Source organism: Ovis canadensis, chromosome 13 (assembly GCF_042477335.2).
Source record: "Ovis canadensis isolate MfBH-ARS-UI-01 breed Bighorn chromosome 13, ARS-UI_OviCan_v2, whole genome shotgun sequence".
Classification (NCBI taxonomy): Eukaryota; Metazoa; Chordata; class Mammalia; order Artiodactyla; family Bovidae; genus Ovis; species Ovis canadensis.
This window is the reverse complement of record NC_091257.1, coordinates 55,401,978-55,424,012: the sequence shown is the minus strand read 5'-3', so window position 1 is coordinate 55,424,012 and position 22,035 is coordinate 55,401,978. Positions and strand designations below refer to the sequence as shown.

The 22,035-nt window shown below is 42.0% G+C and overlaps 1 protein-coding gene across 14 annotated transcripts in view; it reads right to left on the bottom strand.

Annotated features, from left to right (window-relative positions):
- The window catches only part of KIZ (kizuna centrosomal protein), an 88,020-nt gene extending 66,640 nt beyond the window's left edge, over window positions 1-21,380 (bottom strand). For 2 of the 14 annotated variants that reach the window (XM_069546481.1, XM_069546486.1), the window contains exons 1-4: window positions 21,179-21,380; window positions 13,461-13,523; window positions 11,254-11,407; window positions 6,681-6,773 (exon numbers count right to left, since the gene is read on the bottom strand). In XM_069546481.1, the coding sequence (XP_069402582.1) occupies window positions 6,681-6,773; window positions 11,254-11,407; window positions 13,461-13,523; window positions 21,179-21,285 (417 nt within the window). In that variant the 5' untranslated portion in view covers window positions 21,286-21,380. Of the gene's footprint in view, window positions 1-6,677; window positions 6,774-11,253; window positions 11,408-13,460; window positions 13,524-17,534; window positions 18,730-20,937; window positions 21,109-21,178 lie in introns of those variants that run through there. The other 12 variants (XM_069546485.1, XM_069546482.1, XM_069546494.1 and 9 more) reach the window with 10 other exon arrangements.
- Between the last annotated feature and the right edge of the window lie 655 nt (window positions 21,381-22,035).

The window sequence follows — 22,035 nt, the reverse complement described above, 5'->3', positions numbered from 1 at the left end:
AAACACAAAAGACCCAAATAGCTAAAGCAATCTTGAGAAAGAAGAGCAAAGCTAGCAGCATCATGCGGTTTTATTTTGAAATATATTACAAAGCTACAGTAATTAAAACAGTATGGTACTGCCATAAAAAAACAGACACATAGATTAATGGAACAGAACAAAGACCACAGAAATAAACCCATGCATACGGTCATTAATTTACAACAAAGGAGCCAAGAATATACAATGGAAAAAGGACAGTCTCGTCAACAAATGGTGTTAAGAAAACTAGACAGCCACATGAAAAAAAATGAACCTAGATCACACAGAGTCGGACACAACTGAAGCGACTTAGCAGCAGCAGCAGCAGCAGCAGATCATTAGCTCATACCATACACAAAAATTAACTCAAAATGAATTCAAGACTTGAATGTTTTACAAAACCATAAAACTCTTAGAGGAAAACACAGATGCTAAGCTCTTTAATAAGTCCATGGCAATGATTTTTGAATCTGACACCAAAAGCAAACGTAACAAAAGCAGAAACAAACAAGAAAGACTACTAGAAAGCTTCTGAACAGCAAAGAAAACCATCACCCAAAAGGAAAACTATCGAATGGGAGGGAATATCTGCAAATGATATATTGATGAAAGTGAAAGTCACTCAGTCATGTCTGACACTTTGTGACCCCTTGGACTATATAGTCCATGCAATTCTCCAGGCCAGAATACTGGAGTGGGTAGCTGTTGCCTTCTCTAGAGGATCTTCCTAACCCAGGGATAGAACCCAGGTCTCCTGCATTGCAGCTGGATTCTTTACCAGCTGAACCACCAGGAAGTCTTGATATATTGATAAAGGGCCAATATCCAAAATGTATAAAGAACTCATCAACTCAAGAGCAAAAATAATGGACAGAAAAGTCTGAATATACATTTTTACAAGAAGACATACAAATGGCCAAAAAGCATAGGAAAACATGTTCAACTTCACTAAATAATCAGGGAAAAGGAAATGAAAACCACAGATAGATATCACCTCACGCATGTTAAAATGGCTATTACTGAAACAAGAAATAGCAAGTATTGGTGAGGATGTGGAAAAAAGGAAATGCCTGTATACTGTTGGTGGGAATGTAACTGGTACAGCTACTATGAAAACAGTATGGAGATACCTCAAAAGTTAAAACTAGAACTACCATATGATCTAGCAATTCCAATAAATCAAAGGCGCTATCTTGAAAAGATATCTGCACCCCCACGTACATGGCAACATTATTCACAATAGCCAAGATACGGAAGCAATCTAATAGTCCAATAATGGCTGAATGGGTAAAGAAGTGGTACAAATATACAATGGCATATTATTCAGCTATAAAAAAGAAGGAAATCCTGCCATTTGCAACAATGTGAATAAACTTTGAGGCATTATGCTAAGTGAAATAAGTCATACAAATAATGTATAATCTCTCTTACGTGCGTGCATGCTCTTTGCAACCCTATGGACTGTAGCCCGACAGGCTCCTCTGTCCATGGGATTCTCCAGACAAGAATATTTGAGTGGGTTGCCATGCCTTCTTCCAGGGGATCTTCCCGACCCAGGGATTAAACCTGCATCTCCTGCATGACAGGAGGATTTTTTTTTTAACCACTGAGCCACCTGGGAAGCCCAATCTCTCTTACATTTGGATTAAAAAAAAAAACAAATACAAATACAAACCAAGTTCACAGATACAGAGAACAGACTGATGGTTGCCAGAGGTGGATGAGTGGGGAATATAAGAAATGGGTGAAATTTTTTTTTTTTTAGTTTAAATAAACTGAAAGCATATGGAGAAAGTTATAGCAAAGCAAATGAATATAACTGAAAAGACTTATTAGTGAACAGAAGGTAACTTTTAAAACCAGGAGTTCATCTTTACTGAGGGAAGGAGGAAAGGCCACACTGCTGAAGAGAGCAGCAAATTTAGAACTACTATAACAATTTCTCAGCTAATAATCACCAACTACAGTTTTCAAAGCAGGTGGACCTTGACCATTATTGCACTTTGAAAAAATATATTTATGTTATTCTGCATGTTTTGCAGAATGTGGCAGTAATCTTTATTTTTCTTATTATTTTTCCCCACAGATAAGGAAATTAGTATCATGATGAATGCGGAATAGAAAAATGGAGCTGTCAGACCTAATTTCCATCTTTTCACACAGTACTATTACTGCTCTTAGTTTCTATGTAAACAAGTCCTTAAGTCACAGTGAGACTTCCCCAAATCTCTTAATAAAAATTCACACGTAACAATCCTGAAGGAATTCTTTCACTTTATTATGTGTCAGACTGCATTGTGTCCTTTCCTAAATTCTTATGTTCAAATCCTAACCTCCAATGTGACTGTATGTGGAGATAAGATTTAGGAGGAGGTAATCAAGGTTAAACTGTGCGTTTGAACTGTGGTGTTGGAGAAGACTCTTGAGGGTCCCTTGGACTGCAAGGAGATCCAACCAGTCCATTCTGAAGGAGATCAACCCTGGGATTTCTTTGGAACGAATGATGCTAAAGCTGAAGCTCCAGTACTTTGGACACCTCATGCGAAGAGATGACTCATTGGAAAAGACTCTGATGCTGGGAGAGATTGGGGGCAGGAGGAGAAGGGGACAACCCAGGATGAGATGGCTGGATGGCATCACGGACTTGATGGACATGAGTCTGAGTGAACTCCGGGAAATGGTGATGGACAGGGAGGCCTGCCCTGCTGCGATTCATGGGGTCACAAAGAGTCGGACACGACTAAGCGACTGAACTGAACTGAACTGAACTTAATAAAGGTTAAATGAGGTCTATCAATCAAGTAGACTGCTGGGCTTAGAAGAGGAACAGACCAGAGATCTATCTATCTCCACACACATGCACAGAGGAAAGGACACACAAGTACAGAGAGAGAGGACAGTCTGCAACTCAGAGCTCGCACCAGAAACCACCCCAGCTGGCACCTAGATCTGACATCCAGCCCGTGACAAAATAGATTTGTTGTTCAAGCTACCCAGTCTGGGCTGTCTTGCTATGGCAGTCCAGGCAGACTGAGACTCCATGACAATGTGATTTTTAACTTTTCATTTTGCCACTGGGGTAGATGAGAGACTCAACCAAATTTTCACAACTGTAGCCAAAAGGAGACATTTCTGGCCACTAAATCTAATAGAAGTCGGAACTATTAAAATTTCAAAATGGGTCCATTAAATTCAGGCTTCAAAGGTACATCTTTTAAATTTTTTGGTACTGTCATGACGCTAAAATCATCTAATACGTGTTGTTACCACCAGGTGGCTTTCCTTTTCATTTCCTAATTGGTAGGTACCTCTGGCCTCACTACCACAGGTAAGCGGTGTGACGTCAGGACTCCTCAGTACGGCCACCCCAGGGGAGCAGGAAGATGGCTGACTACAGTGACAGAAAAATCAGTGGACATGTGCCAAGCACTTACCAGGTGTCAAGGTAACTTCTATTGGTTACTTTTTAAACCCTTGAAACAACCATTTTTGTTATACCCACTCCAGGAAGACTTAGCAAGGGCAGACAATTTGCTCTTGGTCACAGGATTCAAACCCAGATACAAGGACTCCATTGCCCATCTGTCATGCCACAACACTCAAAACTGAGTTAAACTCAAATTGGGTTACACAATAACACAAGAATTCCTCATAATGAAATCTGAAGTGTATGTCTAATTTCTCACTCCACTTCAACCAGTACAGAATCCCATCTCACCTGATCCAGCTGGACTAGTCCAGCAGCAAGGGAGACCATCTCAGTCTCCCCTATGCTTAGGTGAAAATGCATCTAAATGGATAACTGAACTATTTTGCACCATAAGACGAGTCTGCTTTTATTCGACCAGGGATTTCTCCTAACTTTTGAAGAGCATTTCACCCAGACTACCTTAGAAGGCAGTGGCAGCAAGATAACTAATAAGATGGACATGGTCTGAGTTTGAACTTGGGCTCCTGCAAGCAGCGCAGTCTTTGGCAAGTCAACTAACTTCTCTGAGCCTTCCTCTAAAATGAGGGTAACAACAGCATCTACTTCCAGAACTGTCGACAGGATTAAATGAGTTGATGAATATAAACTGCTTACTGAAGGCCTTGACAAAACAGATGTGCAGCGACTGTTCCCTGTTCTTACTATTAGGATTAGAAGTGGAAATAACAACCTGCACAGCCATTTTCCATGTGACCCTGGCAGGGAAGTTTCCAACAGTGGGAGTGGAACTTTTCAACCAGCTTGTAGCCCTGTGATGAAATTCTCTCATCCTTTACATTCTTCAGCCCTGGTATGGCATAATTTTCTGTGAAGTACCCAGTTCACTTCTGCTTTTAGGGGCATATATTTTATCGTGTAGCAGTTTAGAAACTTCAGAAACCCCACCTCAAAGATTATGCTCTCATTCACAAATGCCATCTCCACCTCTCCTGGGTACGTATGTTTTGATGTGTTTTTAGGTACATGTCCTAGTCACTGCTGATACATAATAAAACTGGGCAAGGAGAACATGCCTAGAGACCAATGGTATTAGAGTCTACCCCAAAGTAAAAAATGACAATGTATAATAGAGCAGGATGACTATATGATAGCAAAATTTGTGAGAATTCAAACTGGGACCTGAACTTTGTCTTTCCTGTTAATTAATTCTAATACTTTGGCTACGTGATGTGAAGAACTGACCCACTGGAAAAGACCCTGATGCTGGGAAAGACTGACAGCAGGAGAAGGGGACAAAAGAGGATGATAATGTTTGGATGGCATCACTGACTCGATGGACATGAGTTTGAGTAGGCTCCAGGAGCTGGTGATGGACAGGGAAGTCTGGCATGCTGTAGTCCATGGCATTGCAAAGAGTCAGACATGACTGAGAGACTGAACTGAACTGAACTGACTGAACTACTTTGGGATTTTGCTGTAATGTCTTTATCTTTTTATTGATGGAACAGCAATGGGAAATTGAAAAAGGAAACTTATAAATGTCTCAAAGTGTTACCTAATTGATTCTTACATACTGCCAACAGTCAAAGCTTTTAAGGAGGTAACACTTTTCAGTAAAAATGAAACACTTCTAATTATTCTGTGTAACATGTTAGGGGGTTGGCCGCTATATGTCTCTTGCCCTAATAAATATGACTGAAAAGGAAACTGTATAACTATATGTAAGGTAAGGAATCAGTAGTACCAATAGAAAAAAAAATCTTCCGTTTTACTTAAGTACCATTGACACTGCCATACTAACAATGTGACTATCAGGAACAGCACAGAAAGAACAAACTGGATTATAGATTTAAAAACATGTCAATTATTTCATGACCAAATGTCAAACAGAAAGACTGCCTGAATGGCTCAGAAGTCTATCACATCACACCACATTTGGTGTACATCTAATAGCAGAAAAGTCATTTAACATTAAAGGCCTTTTCATATAGGCCAAGGTTGCTGGGGCTTGGTGTTTTATATCCTACAGCTTAAAGAATGCTCTAAATTCTAGGTTTTTTAACTTTTTAATCTTTGGGAAAGAAAACTAAAACTTTCTATAAACTCAGATTAATGCCTGCTAATGCACGGAAAAAAAAGAAAAACTAAAACCTTGCTCCTACTATAAAAACAAAATAGTGTGGCCTCTGTTTCTTTTCTGATAAGAGTCTTAAATACCAAACAGTTAACTGCATAATAACATTTACTGGCAGCCAGGCAGCCTGCTTAGCAGATATATAAAGCAGGTAAAAGGAGAAAAAGTTAATTTCTTGGCTGAATGATTCCATCGGTAGCTATAGGGCAAACCTGAAAGTCTTTTAGTAAAGTAGCAGTTGATTCTTCTATCAATCTGTAGCACACATACTCTTCCAAGGAAAGCATTAAATATGAAAATCATATCCCGTTATCATCTGTTTCCAGCTTTCAGCCCAGGAAGCTTTTCTTAATGAATGCTGCAGCCTAAGGAGCAAGCACGCTGTTGGCTTCTCTGAATAATGGAGTGATGCTCCCGGTTTTGCTTATTACAATATCGACTTGCTGAGGGGGTTTCACACATAGTCACAAGTGACTACTCTTGCCAGCATGCTCCAAGTTATTACAAGATGTTTTTAGACATTTCATCTAAAAGAGCTTTACTGCTTTTAGTGAAGAAAACATCTATGGTCTTGAACAGAATCATTTATATGGAGATAGGGAGGAGGATTAGAAGCCTGCATTACAGCAGATACATAGCAGAATTTATTTAAAGTATTCCTTGCCGTTCTTTTTTGTCTGCTGCTGAGATATGCAATCCTTTCTTTCCACTTTATCTATGAAAAGGTTAAAATGTACAAAATTATGTATACAAAGAAAAGCAGCAAAATGCCCATTTTGTTTACCACTCATTTAAAATATTTCTGGAATGAAGAAAAAAGCAGCTACAAAGCATTATAAAAACACAATTTCATCTGCTAACAACACTGAGGTTTTCTTTGGGATATATCTCTTTTGCAGCCACAGTGACTGCCTTTCAGCAAGTTTAATTGAATTATACACTAAAGCAATACTCTATAAGCAAATGTCTTTAAATAATCATAGAGTGTAATCAAAAAGATCTCTGTAATAAGATGATCTTATTTAAAACAATCTTAAAACATGAACACTCCAAAAATCTTCTGTTAACAGAAAGTTTATCATTTTAACTTACTACCTTTTCTTTGTTTTCATCTTTCAGTTCACCTTTTTTCCCCAGGCTATCTTTTGAGAGTAATTGCATCTTCTTAATTTGAGTCTCAAATTCAATCTAAAAATAAACAAAGTTTGATTTTGTGGAGGATATTATTACAACCAACACCTGTCTATATTTTTCAGTCTTTACAACATAAAAGGAACAGTAAAGAGACAGTAGAAGCTGATATAGCTGAGAAATTCAGCTTATCTTAGAAACCACACAATTTCACAAACAACACATATCAAGAGCTGAATTCTGTAAAATGTTATATATTTTAAATAAAATAACATTGATGGAAGTTTTACTTAGCCTTTCATAAATTCAGGAAATAAAACCTTGATGATATTAAGCTATCATGAAAATCCAGTTATTTTATCATGAAAGTAACACATTAGATGATGTTCTCTGAAAAGTTCTGTCCTTAAAAAGGGAAAAGAAAGCAATCCTACTGATTTCTTATCTGAACGATATCTACATAGTATCCTGGTCCTATTCGTCACAGCCACTGAGTATATTATCTGCTAGACCATCAACTGGAAACACATGCCGTTTCTTAGGGATACACATGCCCTGTGGACATTTGTGATCAGCACTGTAGGCATCAGGTTTGCTCCGGCCCTAATAACTTAAAGATGTCAGTGTCACTATCACGCTCTAACTGATGAACGTGACTCCATTATGAAGTGACTTTTCCTTAAAAGCAAGGCATAGAAAGCACTTTGATTCATATGTTAGTAATTAAAGCCTTAAAAAGCCCTTGACTGTGGTCATCACAGATAATTTTCCATCATAGAACATTTTCCAAATGAGGCAGTGATGCTCTGCAATTAGAAACACACCTATGAGATAATAAATTAGAAAACTGTTTTCTCAGTTCTCAGTCTAAATACAAAATGGGCCCAAGTTTTTGTTTTGACACTCAAAAAGTGAACAGACAATAATAACCAAAATTGACTTGTCTCCCTCAAAATATCTTAAAATGTATTATATGATGGCCCATTTTTAGTAACAGTTAAGCAGGGACTTCTTTTTTCTCTATCACAGTGCAATTAACACAATAGATGGCAGTAATGATATAAAGAGATACCTAATTAAATCAAAGTTTAATAAGGCCAGTAAAAATGACAAAATAAGCCAAGAAAAGATAAAGAAGGCCATTAAGAAAATACAATTTACTTCTCTCTGTTCTATATCTACTCTTTTGAACTAAACAGATATTTAATTTTTAAGCCCAAGAGCTTTCAGCAGGCATCCTCTACAAATGCCAAGAGAAAATATCTTTAAAAAGAGATGAGGGGTGGTTTACAAAATAAACACCTCAAAATAAAGAGGTTTATTAAATAATAAGTTTTAAGCAAAAACTCTTTCTTCCTATGGCTTACAAATGTTTTCTTATACTCAAGGATTTCAGGGGAAGGAGACACAGGACCAGATAGGGACTTGCTCCCCGACCCTGGGGACCTTCCCTGAGCCCTGTCATGCCAGCCCCGTGCCTCGTACTTGAATGCAGGAGGCTAAAGTGGAGGCTGGCAATGCTCCTTATACGACCCTGGAAGCTTTCTGGGTGATCCTAGGTTCCAGCACCCCTGTCTCTGTGCTGAAGGCTCCTCAGGCCCTGGGGAAGCTGTTCTGCCCACAGGAGCACATAGGTAATGGAACCTCACCCTCTGTACCTCTCCCCCATCAGCTCTCAACCAGTGATGCTTAGCAGCCGGGAGATGCATCTCCCAAATGCTCTGAACCACTCAGTGGAGCATCCCTGTGGGATTAATCTCCATGTGCCGACTGGAGCTGACTTAACACCCTGCTTTGGTCACCTGTCCTTCCTTGTCTCAGCTACCCACCTGCAGCATCCTTGCACTTCCCATGAAAGCCACTAACAGCCAGACCCTGTCTCAGGATCAGCTTCAGAGAAGAGCCAAACAGACAAGACCAAAGGACACCTGAGGAAAAATGCTAATGACAAGCTGCCACGGTGGGGAGTGGGGGTGGAGGGGGAGGATGAAGGGGGCAGGAAAGGGAGGGGGAGCATGTCTTCACAGCACCACTGATTCTCTGGTTTACATTCATGAACTGAGCCTTAAGCACTCTACCTGAATACTGAGAGGGGAAAACCTGAAGGGCTGTAGTTAAGACTATTAGCTGAGCACAGCCAGCCTGCAAATCTTGGCTTCTAAGTACCCCTCTGCACTCAAACTGGTACAGAGCTGCACTGTGAGCTGTACTCACAGTTCCTCACATAAGAGCCTAATTCCAGGTCTGAGGCAGGGAAGCAGAAGGTAAACCTGGAACATCCTGTCAAAAGGACAGGAAAATGTGAAGAGCAAAAGAATAATTATAGTAACTGATAACGTAATGATGAAATAAAAATTCACAAGCCCACAGTGAATTGTGGGAGGGAGAAGGAGGAAAGAAAGGTCTTCATGAAATGCCAGCTAACAAAGGTATTGACAGAAGATAAGATCAAATTAGAAACATTTCACAACTTCCACTATAACTGATTCAGGCATCATTAATGGATCCTAAAACCACTAGGCAAAAGGCTGCTGAGGAACAAGGTATTCCCAAGATGCCAAGCCACCACTCTGCAGATTATTTACTAATTGTCAAAGCAGAGAAAGGTACCTTACGATAGAGAGACCTACAGACTGCCGTATTAACCAAGACATCAAACTCAGCCTCGTTCAAGCAGGACCACCCGGCATCATAGCTCATGTACCTCCTGACCGGATACATCAGGGTGTATATAACTTCAGCCATGACTATTTAAATTTAACTAACACCAAAACTCAGTCCTCAGTGTCCCAAGCTACATTTTAAGTGCTCAACACCATGTATGGCTAGTGGCAACCGTATCAGACAGCATCTATAGAGAGAAGGTTCCCATCGCCACAAAGCCCTACTGGGAGGTGCTAGTCTAGGCTGAATTTCTAGTTCACAAGAAATACAGGGAACACTACACAAGTTAAATGACACCCCAAAAAAATAACAAGTCAAATTCAGAATGTAAGTCATCCTACAAACGACTGGACTGCCTTCTTCAAAAAGGCAGTATCATTTGGAAAAAAAAAAAAGGAAGAGTGGTAGGAGACCAAATCAGATTAACAGATTAAAAAAAGAACACAATAACAAATATAACATGTGAACCCTGGTTGGCTCCTGGTCTGGAAAAACAGACTTTTGAAGGGACCTGCAGAAACTAAAATATCAACTGAATATTAAATATTATAGAATCATTAGTAATCTTCTTAGATGTGATAATGGTATGATTACGGAGGAGACTGTCCTTGTTTTTGGAGAATCCACACTTAAGTATTTAGGGGAGAAACGTCATGGTTTCTGCAGCTTGCTTTCAATGGCTCAGGAATAAATACACACACACAGACACTGGCCAAGCAAACATAGCAAAATATTTATAACTGTTGTAAATATTTATATTTATAACTGGATAAATCACAAGATGTCAGTTCATTTAGGCTGCTATAATAAAACAGTGCTGGTTGGGCGGCTCAGGAATTGTTTATGAGTTGTGGAGGCTGGAAGCCAAGATCAAGGTGGTCTTCTGGAGAGAGCCCCCATCCTGGTTCAGAGGTACCATCTTCTCACTGTGTCCTCAGGTGGAAGGGGCCAGGAGTGCCCTGGAGCCTCTGCTATGAGGCACTAATCCCATTCATGAGTGTCCCACTCTTGTGACTTAAGCACCTCTCAAAGGCCCCATCCACTAATAATACACTTTTGTGGGGTTAGGATTTCAACATATGAATTTGGGCAGGGTGACACAAACGTTCAGACCATAGCATGAATGTTTATTACAATAATTCTTTTCCTGCATACTTAAAACTTCTATAATACAAGGCTGGGGGGAAAGTTCAAGAGGGAAAAAAAGGAGTGCTGAAGCCAACTTCTCCTGTAACTGGTGAGCAGGTGGGTTAAGTCAGGTAAAAGCCCTGAGCAGCACAAATAGTGAGAAAAGAGGCCTCGCCCTCCACACTTGGCACAGTTTGTCAAGCAGCCTAAGGGAGTGGGGAGCCAGGGTGAGAGATGGCAGGGAAGGGGAAGCTATTCTGATTCTCAGACTCGATGGGCATGAGGACCAACTCCTTGGACCAGTTCTCCCTCTCAGTTTCCTCCTGACACCTGGCCTGCCCAGAACAGAGGGACCCACGCCAGAGAAAAAGAACCCTCTGAAGAAGAAGCCAGTCTCTGCAAGATATCCTGATGATGCCAAGAAATACCAGGTACCAGGTGAGGGGCCAGGTATGGCTAGTGGCCATGCCTGTTTAAGTTAACCACCTGTATAGTATAACAAAGCACAGACATTCCAGTAACTCAACTAAAGCAGAAATCTGAGAACATGCAATTTCAACTTGTCTTATCAAAATGTGGCCATATGGTAACTAATTCCTGGAAAAAAAATGACAGTTAATCTTCTGGATAAACCACCTAACATTAGTGACTGTCACAGATCTGAAACTTATTCTCGCCATTCCCAATCTTAGCAAAAAAGGACAAGAAAACAAAAACATAAACAAAAAACAGTACAAAACACCACCTTCAGTTCTTGCAGCTTCTCTAAACTTGCAGTAATGTTAGCTTGGATCCGCTCGAACTGCTGTAAATATTCTTGGTTTCGAATACGAGCCTTCTTTTCTGATTCACATATTTCCTTCAGGTACTTCTTTAGCTTTATATACTTCAGCTTAGCTCTAGAAAAGTAAAAGCAGATTTTTAAACAATGGCGTTAGACTTGGACAAATCTAAGGATTTGCTTTAACAAAACTGTTAATGAGACAGTGTATTCTTAGATATTTTACCCAAATGCTGCAGCCTAAAGGACAGAATGTATATGCATCTTTAGAGAGGAAATTAATGCAACATCACTGAGGTATCACCTCTAGGCATAACTCTCCTGAGAAATGGATACAAGACCACATTACACCACTCACACATAAAGATTTACATGGATTTCTTTCTCAAAATTAAGTGTGGTGTCAAAAGCAAGGGTCTATGTGGCCCTGTGCAGGTGAACAGCCCATTAGCATTCTTTTATGCGACAGACAGCTTCAAAACTACCTGTTCATGCTGCTGCTGGTGCTGCTAAGTTGCTTCAGTTATACCCGACTCTGTGCGACCCCACAGACGGCAGCCCACCAGGCTCCACCATTCCTGGGGTGCTCTAGGCAAGAACACTGGAGTGGGTTGCCATTTCCTCCTCCAATGCATGAAAGTGAAAAGTGAAAGTGAAGTCACTCAGTTGTGTCCCACTCTTAGCGACCCCATGGACTTGCAGCCTACCAGGATCCTCCGTCCATGGGATTTTCCAGGCAAGAGTACTGGAGTGGGTTGCCATTGCCTTCTCCTACCTGCTCATATAGAAACAGAATTAAAGTATACACTATAACTCATAAACATTTTTAAAAATTTAGAAATTTAAAGTGCTCCAAAAGGTCTCATTTAGATATTTTAAATTTTTGTTAGAAACTGTAATAATGCACTGTATTATGAAAGTATTTTATAATAACAAATGGATTGTAACTCTGCTCAAATTGTGAAGAAACGTTTCAATTCAGCTCAGTCACTCAGTTGTGTCCGACTCTTTGCGACCCCATGGACTGCAGCATGCCAGGCCTCCCTGTCCATCACCAAGTCCCGGAGCCTACTCAAACTCACGTTCATCAAATCCACCCAACCATCTCATCCTCTGTTGTCCCCTTCTCCTCCTGCCTTCAATCTTTCTCAGCATCAGGGTCTTTTCCAATGTGTCAGTTCTTCACATCAGGTGGACAAAGTAATGGAGTTTCAGCTTCAGAATCAGTCCTTCCAGTGAATATTCAGGACTTATTTCCTTTACAATGGACTGGTTGGATCTCCATGCAGTCCAAGGGACTCTCAAGAGTCTTCCAACACCACAATTCAAAAGCATCAATTCTTCAGCATTCAACTTTCTTAACAGTCCAACTCTCACATCCATATCTATGACTACTGGAAAAACCACAGCTTTGACTAGATGGGCCTTTGTTGGCAAAGTATGTTTCTGCTTTTTAATATACTGTCTAGGTTGGTCATAGCTTTTCTTCCAAGGAGCAAGCGTCTTTTAATTTCATGGCTGCAGTCACCATATGCAGTGATTTCGGAGCCCCCCAAAATAAAGAAATGTTTGGAAACTCCAAAATAAGATACCACATAACCCTGCCTACCATTTTGCTAAAAGGTCAGCTATAATAATTATGCCTTAGTCATTCACAGATTCACTATGTTTAAATTGTGACCCAAAAGATAAGACTATAATGTGTCTTATTTTTAAGATATTTAAGCAAAATAGATTCCTGAAATTACACAAATACCAAATAGTGAAAATATAGTAATTTTTAAAATCTATTTTAATCAAATTTATTCTTACACTTGATAGTTACTATATGCAATTGCAGTGTTTACTTGAAACATTTACACATCAGAAATAAGGAATAGTAACAGGACTACAACGATGGTTTTTGTAACATATATTAGGGTTAAATTTTTATTGTTGTTTACTCGCTAAGTCATGTCCGACTCTTTGCGACCCCATGGACTGTATAGCCTGCCAGGCTCCTCTGTCCATAGGATTTTCCAGGCAAAAATCCTGGAGTGGGTTGCCATTTCTTTCTCCATATTATCTTCCTGATCCAGGGATCAAACCCAAGTCTCCTGCACTGCAGGCAGATTCTTTACCATCTGAGCTAGGCAAACTGGTCTTAAAAATTTTCTGCTGTCATATCTTACCTGCATATATCAGACTGATGATATTCATAAAGTTCCTTTTCCAGGTCCAATCTCTTCTTTTCGCTATAATAAAGAAATATTTTATGAATAAATTACACTGGTCAGTAACAGGCAGTCAAATTTAGAACATGATCTCCTTTTTGAAAATGCTTCTCTGGTCTGAAGTGAAAAGAAAGTGAAAGTCGCTCAGTCATGTGAGACTCTGCGACCCTCCCAGCTGCCTCTGTCTATGGAATGCTCCAGGCAAGAATATTCGAATGGATAGCTGTTCTTTCCCTTCTCTAGGGGATCCTCTCAACCCAGGGGTTGAACCCAGGTATTCCGCATTGCAGGCGGATTCTTTATTGTTTGAGCCACCAAGGAAGCCCAAGAATACTGGAGCCTATCGCCTCTCCAGGGGCTCTTCCTAACCAGCTGAGTTACTAGGGTAACCCTCTCTGTTTAAGAAGCAGAAAATGTCAGCTGTATTTGAAATTCAAGACACAAAAGAACTAGGGAAGTCAAAAAGCAGAAAGGACACCAGTATGAAGCAAAAAGAACAAGCTTTTCGAAGTAAATGTGGAAATGCAGTGAGAAAAGCCTGGAAAGCAGGTTCATTCACTCCACAGTATTATTTCTTGAGTGCCATCATGAACCAGGCTCTGCTCTAGCCCTGGAGATTGACTTGGTGAATAAACCAACTAAGGCTCCTACTCTAAAGCAGTGACATTCAAGAGGTAAGGACAGACAATACACAAGATAAACATGTAAAATACAACATGGCCAGCATCTCTGAGAGCTATGAGGATTCCACCAGGTCTAGACACGAGGCTACCCTAAATCCTTCCTGGACCTCAGGTTGGGGGCTCATTCTGTTTTCCACCAGACGGGCCTGGGCAGGGCCTCATGGCTGTCAGGAAGGGGTCACTGAGAAGCAGACCTGGCCTCACTCACATTTAGGGGACATCAGGTCCCTGACACCACAACTGTGATCTGGGGGTGTTTCCTTGTATAACCTGGAAACACCATCATGATGGGTCACTGACTGCCATTCCCAGGAGCTACGCCACGCAGGCTTCTGAGCTTCTGATGAGTGCTGGCAGGAAGCTGGAGGACTGAGTGGGCATGCCCACCTGCATACCTGGTCTGATGAGAAGCAGGGGAAACTGGGCAGCAGAAATGGTGGCAGTGGCCAAAACCCAGGGGCTGGAGGGGAAAACCGCTGAACAGGAAGCCATTCCCGCCTCAAAAAGAGCCCTGGGGATGTTCAACCGCAGACTCTGCTCAGTGACCACCAGAGTAACAGCTTCAACTGAAGCCATGCTGCTAACACTAAGCTGACATTAACTAAGGGTGAAAAAGAAATCATATAATGTCTTTAAACAAACAAACAAACAAAAAGACTGTGAATCAAAGACAAGGATTCCAGCAAAGGAAGGGCTCAGTGGCTTCCCGTGGGAAAGGGCTGAGGCACGGTCACTTGGGAGCCCTTGATTGTTAGCTTCTATTTTCCTTCAGTCATTTTTTCCCCTTAAAACCCCCAAAGGTCATACTGTTAGCTTTAGTATAAGTAAATTTCTCTGCTTAGCGTAATCTAGAATGAAAACCACTATTTAGCCAAAATTCTTTCAAAGGGAAAATGGTGTCCAAAACCCAAACACCTAATCCCTGCTTGTGGAACACAACCCATTCCTTAGCTGGGAAGTGCCTATGTTTAAAAAAGAAAAAAAATTGTAGAATCACAAATTTTTAAACTAGTAGCTTCAAACAGATCTTTACTTTCTCATTACTAAGAGTGAATGTGAAGCAAATATGGCATAACGGCTTCCATGTTAGAAATTTTTATTCCCCGTCTAAGATTTTACAATCAGTATGATAACAAGGATTGGCTGACTGGACAGTGTAAGCAGTTTAACACTAAATGACGAGAGCAGAAGATCCTTAAACATGGCTATGACTTTTGTCCCTGATGTCCTGCTTCAGGCCTATGGTGTTCCTACCAGGAAAGCGTAATCATTGTCTGTTTGCGAGGAACCATCAGATGGACCCAGCTGAAGGGTTATCCTCTGGGATGAGAGGTGTAGCCTATGAAACTGTGAGGAACACAAAAGACAGGTCAAGACAGAGGAATGTGTCCAGACTGGGAGAGGCTGGAGAGACTCGTTAACACAGGTTCACAGGTGGAATCCTGGACCAGGAAAAAAAAGGTGTTAGGACAGCTGCTGAAATCTGATTGGGGTGTCCAGGAACACAAAAGAGGAATGTGTCCAAACTGGAAGAGGCTGGAGAGACACGTTAACACAGGTTCACAGGTGGAATCCTGGACCGGAAAAAAAGGTGTTAGGACAGCTGCTGAAATCTGACTGGGGTTTGTGGATTGGTGTATCGATGTCAGTTTCCTGACAAGAAGGGTTATATGGTAACCGTGTCAGGGCATCACATGCCTGCCCTTCTCAAATGGTCTGGACAAGTCTCGTGCTTTTAGACAGGCAGACAAATAGAAAGGGGGAACGAAAATGAAGTAAAATGTTAAGAGTTGAGAAATCAGGCTGAGGGGAATATTAGAGGTTTTTGCCCTATTTACCTGCAACTTTTCTGTAAGCTTGACCTTTTTTCAAAATAATTTTAAAAATTCACCTATGACCTCACATGGAAAAGGACCACAGTCTTTACAGAAATCCATCATCTCTCAAACAACCAGTTCTTTTCAATAAAGAATGTAAAACTTCTTTGTTCCTACTCTATCTTCACTACACAGACATCCACTGGTCACACTTCTCTACTGTAACACTTCAAAAACTAAAACATTACAGTCAAACACCTCTTGGCCTTCTAATTCCAGACAAAATGATGCCGATTTCATTAACTCTTCATCACAGGCTCATTTTTCTAAACACATCCACACGGCACCACCCCGACACTGACTTTCCTATCTGTTCTTCTAAATCTAAGACTTAAGATATTTACCCCAACAAAAAAGCCAGAGAAAGGCTTATTGGGAGAATCATCTTGCAATTTCTGCACTTTAAATCTCTATTTCAAAATCTTTAAATACCCAGCCCTGGGATGTATATTCACAGGTCCCAGTTTCCATCACCTCATCCTAGACCTGGACCTTTCAAAGTTTTACACACCTGGGTGGTCCTCAAAGCACAGCCACGAGCTTTAGTTTTCTCCTTATAAGCCACTTGTTATTCTGTTTTTGTCTCAATACCATCTTCAGCTTTACTCAACAAATATCTCAGCATCAATTTCTGGACTATTATGGTATCTCACTCTGAATCAATACGGGCACTGAAAAAACTAGGGCTGATTAATAGCCTTTCAAAGGGATGTTTTTATATGATTCTAAGAGCCTATTCCACATTTATGTTGCTATCATGCTTGTGGCACTAGATACATTGTAACAAATCACTGCATCAGGCTCTTTTAGATTCAGTGACTGGCTTTCATCACAATGCGGAGGAAACACCTTATACAAAAAGGAAAAAATTCAGAATATGAAATTACATCTATATATGACAACAGCTAAGACAATGTGGGTTAGAAATACACTATTTACGAAGTGGACTGCCAGGAGTTGGTGATGGACAGGGAGGCCTGGCGTGCTACAGTCCAGGGGGTTGCAAAGAGTCGGACACGACTAAGCAACTGACCTGAACTAAACACTGCAATGGCCCACCTCTTAAAAGAACCAAGAAAAGGCAAGTTGTTTTTTCTCTTTCATTCCCAAGACACTTCCAGACTGACAAACCAGCTGTGACTACCTGGGGTTGCAGACATCAAAACAACTCCAGTTTTAGGAGACAAAGGTCCTTACGGTGACTGGGACTGGTCAAACAAACAGGTACATCCAAACACTGAAATAGGATATAGACAATAATATTCATTGCTCATTGCTTTGCAAAACTAACAGCTTTCAACTCTCTTTTACTTTAAGGCTCACTGCTCTTAGTTCAGTTCAGCTGCTCAGTCGTGTCTCACTCTTTGCTACCCCATGGACTGCAACATGCCAGGCCTCCCTGTCCATTGCCAACTCCCAGAGTTTACTAAACTCATGTCCATTGAGTTGGTGATGCCATCCAACCATCTCACCCTCTGTTGTCCCCTTCTCCTCCGGCCTTCAATCTTTCCGAGCATCAGGTCTTTTCGAATGAGTCAGTTCTTTGCATCAGGTGGCCAAAGTATTGGGGTTTCAGCTTTAGCATCATTCCTTCCAATGAATATTCAGGACTGATCTCCTTTAGGATTGACTGGTTGGATCTCCTTGCAGTCCAAGGGACTCTCAAGAGTCTTCTCCAACACCACAGGTCAAAAGCATCAATTCTTCAGTGCTCAGCTTTCTTGGTCCAACTCTCACATCCATACATGACTACTGGAAAAACCACAGCTTGGACTAGAAAGACCTTTGTTGGCAAAGTAATGTCTCTGCTTTTTAATATACTGTCTAGGTTGCTCATAACTTTTCTTCCAAGGAGCAAGCATCTTTTAATTTCATGGCTACAGTCACCATCTGCAGTGATTTTGGAGCCCCCCAAAAATAAAGTCTGTCACTGTTTCCACTGTTTCCCCATCTATTTGCCATGAAGTGATGGGACCAGATGCCATGATCTTAGTTTTCTGAATGTTGAGCTTTAAGCCAACTTTTTCACTCTCCTCTTTCACTTTCATCAAGAGGCTCTTTAGTTCTTCTTCACTTTCTGCCATAAGGGTGGTATCATCTGCATATGTGAGTTATTGATATTTCTCCTGGCAATCTTGATTCCAGCTTGTGCTTCTTCCAGCCCATTGTTTCTCATGATGTACTCTGCATATAAGTTAAATAAGCAGGTTGACAATATACAGCCTTGACGTACTCCTTTACCAGTTTGGGACCAGTCTGTTGTTCCATGTCCAGTTCTAACTGTTGCTTCCTAATGTGCATACAGATTCCTCAGGAGGCAGGTCAGGTGGTTTGGTATTCCCATCTCTTGAAGAATTTTCCACAGTTTGTTGTGATCCACACAGTCAAAGGCTTTGGCATAGTCAATAAAGCAGATGTTTTTCTGGAACTCTCGCTTTTTCGATGATCCAAATGATGTTGGCAATTTGATCTCTGGTTCCTCTGCCTTTTCTAAATCCAGCTTGAACACATGGAAGTTCACAGTTCACGTACTGCTGAAACCTGGCTTGGAGAATTTTGAGCATTACTTCACTAGAGTGTGAGATGAGTGCAATTGTGCGGTAGTTTGATCATTCTTTGGTATTGCCTTTCTTTGGGACTGGAATGAAAACCGACCTTTTCCAGTCCTGTGGCCACTGCTGAGTTTTCCAAATTTGCTGGCATATTGAGTGCAGCACTTCTACAGCATTATCTTTTAGGATTTGAAATAGCTCAACTGGAATTCCATCACCTCTACTCGCTTTTCGTAGTGATACTCCCTAAGGCCCACTTGACTCCGCATTCCAGGATGTCTGGCTCTAGGTTGGTGATCACACCATTGTGATTATCTGGATCATGAAGATCTTTTTTGTATAGTTCTTCTGTGTATTGTTGCCACCTCTTCTTAATATCTTTTGCTCCTGTTAGACAAAACAGAATCTCACCGCTCTACTAAACAAACAAACAAAATCTCCGGCCTTACTTTACCTCAAAGCCCCTATCTCTGGTGATGAACAGGTCAGAGAAGCTGAATGACCAGCTCAAGGTCACATAACTATTCATGGACTAGAACCTTGGTTTCTACATTTTTCCTGCAGTTTTCTCTGCCTCCAAAGTTATTTGCCTCTGCGTTTATTACCTATGCATTAGAGTTAGTTAGGGACTTTTAAAATGAAAAATGAATACCCACAGTAACAGATTTGTACTGACTCAAAAATGAAAAAAAACCTCCAAAGGCAGAACCATGAATAGGCTATAAAGCATGACTCAGATTCCTTATATAATTTCAACAGCCTCACCTTGCTTAACAGTGCAACCATTAAGTATTAAACATAAAGTGAATAATAATCGTTACACAGTTATCATACCATAAGGACTATAAACGGCCAGGTGTTCTGAGCACAGGAAACAAAAATGATAACTCACAATTAACTTCATTTTTGTTTTAATGGTATCATTCAAACTAGTAACATTTTAAAATTAGAACCTGGATTAAGGGGGACTTCCCTGGTGGTCCAATGGTTAAGACTCTGCACTTCTAATGCAGGGGTTGTGGGTTTGATCCCTGGTCCGGACCACATGGTAAGACCAAAAAATTAAAATAAAATAAAAATAAAATTAGAACATGGGTTAAGAGATACAAATAACTCAAGGCCTGGGGTAAGGAAGCCACTCTTAACAATGAGCCCTTTAAGCGTATGATGCACAGAGCAATGTTTTGTCTCTTAATTATCAGGTGTGTGCATTTAATACCATTTTTGAAATATCACGATGCCAATTTTCCTGATTGACCGGAAAATGGTCACTATTTAGTGGTAAATGAGTGGCTACTCAGTTCTACATAACATTCACACTCCTGGACACTAGCTGGTTGACATTTCTACTCATTCAATAAACATGTAGCCAGTCCCTCTGCCATTTCAGGTACTCTAACATGAGCTGAAGGTCCAGCTCTATATGGCTCCTGTCCTCCTGGAATTCTCAGAGTAGGCAGGATACGAGTCACTTGATGCATTACCTAGAAGTCTTGAAGAATGTGCATAAGTCAGGAATTGGTTGATTCACACTTGGCACAGGGAAGGCACTATAAGAAGTGATTTTTTTTTTTTAAGTTGGAGGAGAGGTGAGTGGGTGGGTGGGCAGTGGTATGTCAGAAAGAAAACAGGATGTAGAAAAGGATTGAGAGTTAAACAAAATAAATAATAATAAATTAAAAGGTGAGGAAAATTAAGGAGGCCTGTTGCAGATGCTCTATAAATAATATGACAGGAATTAAATTTAGCATAGGATGAATACAATTCCTTTTCAAAACCAGTAACTTCTGCCTTTACCTTACATGTAACTATTGTCATTTCAGAATCATCACAGTGCGCAGCACCCCTCTTCAGTAAAATGACTCTGTAACTTTTAAACACTCATTAAAGGTGCTATTTATCAAGAGATCCAAAATTTTATTTCCTTTCTTGTCGACTAATGAGATTTCCAACTCCAATTAACTTAGCAGCTAAATAATAGCTTCAACAACTAATCTTTTATGTAGATATTTATAGTAAATTGCTGTGTAATTTTCTTTCTTTACAGTGATCAAGCGGTTTTCAGTGATTCTCATCTTTTCATGTCTTAAGCAACGTATCACGAACCATCTTAAAGTCGGGACATCCCCCGCTGGAAATTTGGCCCTGTAAAAAGTCTCGTGCATTTAAACAGGGCGCATGTTTGACAAACACACACACACACACATACTCTCCCGCCTGCGTTCCTGGGCCTGTCATCACCGAGGGGGTGCAGCTGTCAGGACTGGATGACAACCTGAAGGGCTGGGAAGGGGGCGTGTGGAAGGGGACCAGAGAAACTCACACGCTTTGATTGAGAGTGACAGGCAGGAGACTCCGGCTCCCACTTCTGGGAGCATCCAGGGACATTCCCGCGGGGGACCTCCCACGGAGGGGGGGCAGTGTCTCCGGTAAACTCAGTCCTTGGGGAGTTCGGGGGACAGGGCTGGTCTGGACTCCGGCCCAGGGGAACCGTGGTCGGGGGCGGGGCTCCCATGGATCCTGGGGCCGGCCGACTCCCCGCCCCCGCCCCAGCTAGGCCGTACCTGTCCCGCAGCCCTTGCTGGAGGTGGGCCACCTGCTCGTAGTAGTCGGGGCTCGGAAGCGCGGAGGCCCCGCGCGTCCCGCCGCCGCGGCCGCTCCGCTCAGCCATGGGACGGTTGGGGTCCTGGCTGTCCCCGGCGACGGCCCCAACATGCACCGCGAGCCGACACGGCGCCCAAACGCCGCGCAGGAGGCGGGGCTCGGCTCCGTGGAGGGGCGGGGCAGACGGCCAGGAGGGGCGGGGAGCGGCGCCGTGAGGGGCGGGGCAAACAGCCTTGGGGGCGGGACGCCGTGCAGGGCGGGCGGGGCAGACGGCCAAGAGGGCTGGGGCGAGGAGCTGTGGAGGGCGGGGCACACCCCTCGGGGTCGGGACGCCCTGCAGGGGCGCGGCTGACAGCCAAGAGGGGCGGGACAGACGGCCAAGAGGGGCGGGGCGCCTTGGAAGAGGGCGGGCCGAGTCTGCACGCGGGTGGTGGAGAGGCGGGCTTGTAACTTGGTGTCCATGGCCTCACTGCACTCCCCCGCCCCGAGACTGGGGCTTTCCTCTCCTCTAACCTTTCGGAGTTCTCTTGGGAGAGACCCTGGCCCTCCTTCGGACGGGGCCCCCTTCTCTGAAGGCCAGGTCTGAAGATGACCTCTGATCCTCGCCCCTCCACAGGTAGAGAGGATGGAGCCTGGGCTAGAGTAATCCCATGATGGGCGTATTTTGCGGGGGTGGGCATCAAACTGCTTTAATTTGACTAGGTGCATACAATCCTTCCCTCCCTTCTTCCCAGAATTTGCTGAGTGTTGGCATCCCTAAGGGCGCAGCGGGTAAAGAATCCGCCAGACTTGCAGGGATCCAGATTCGACCCCTGGG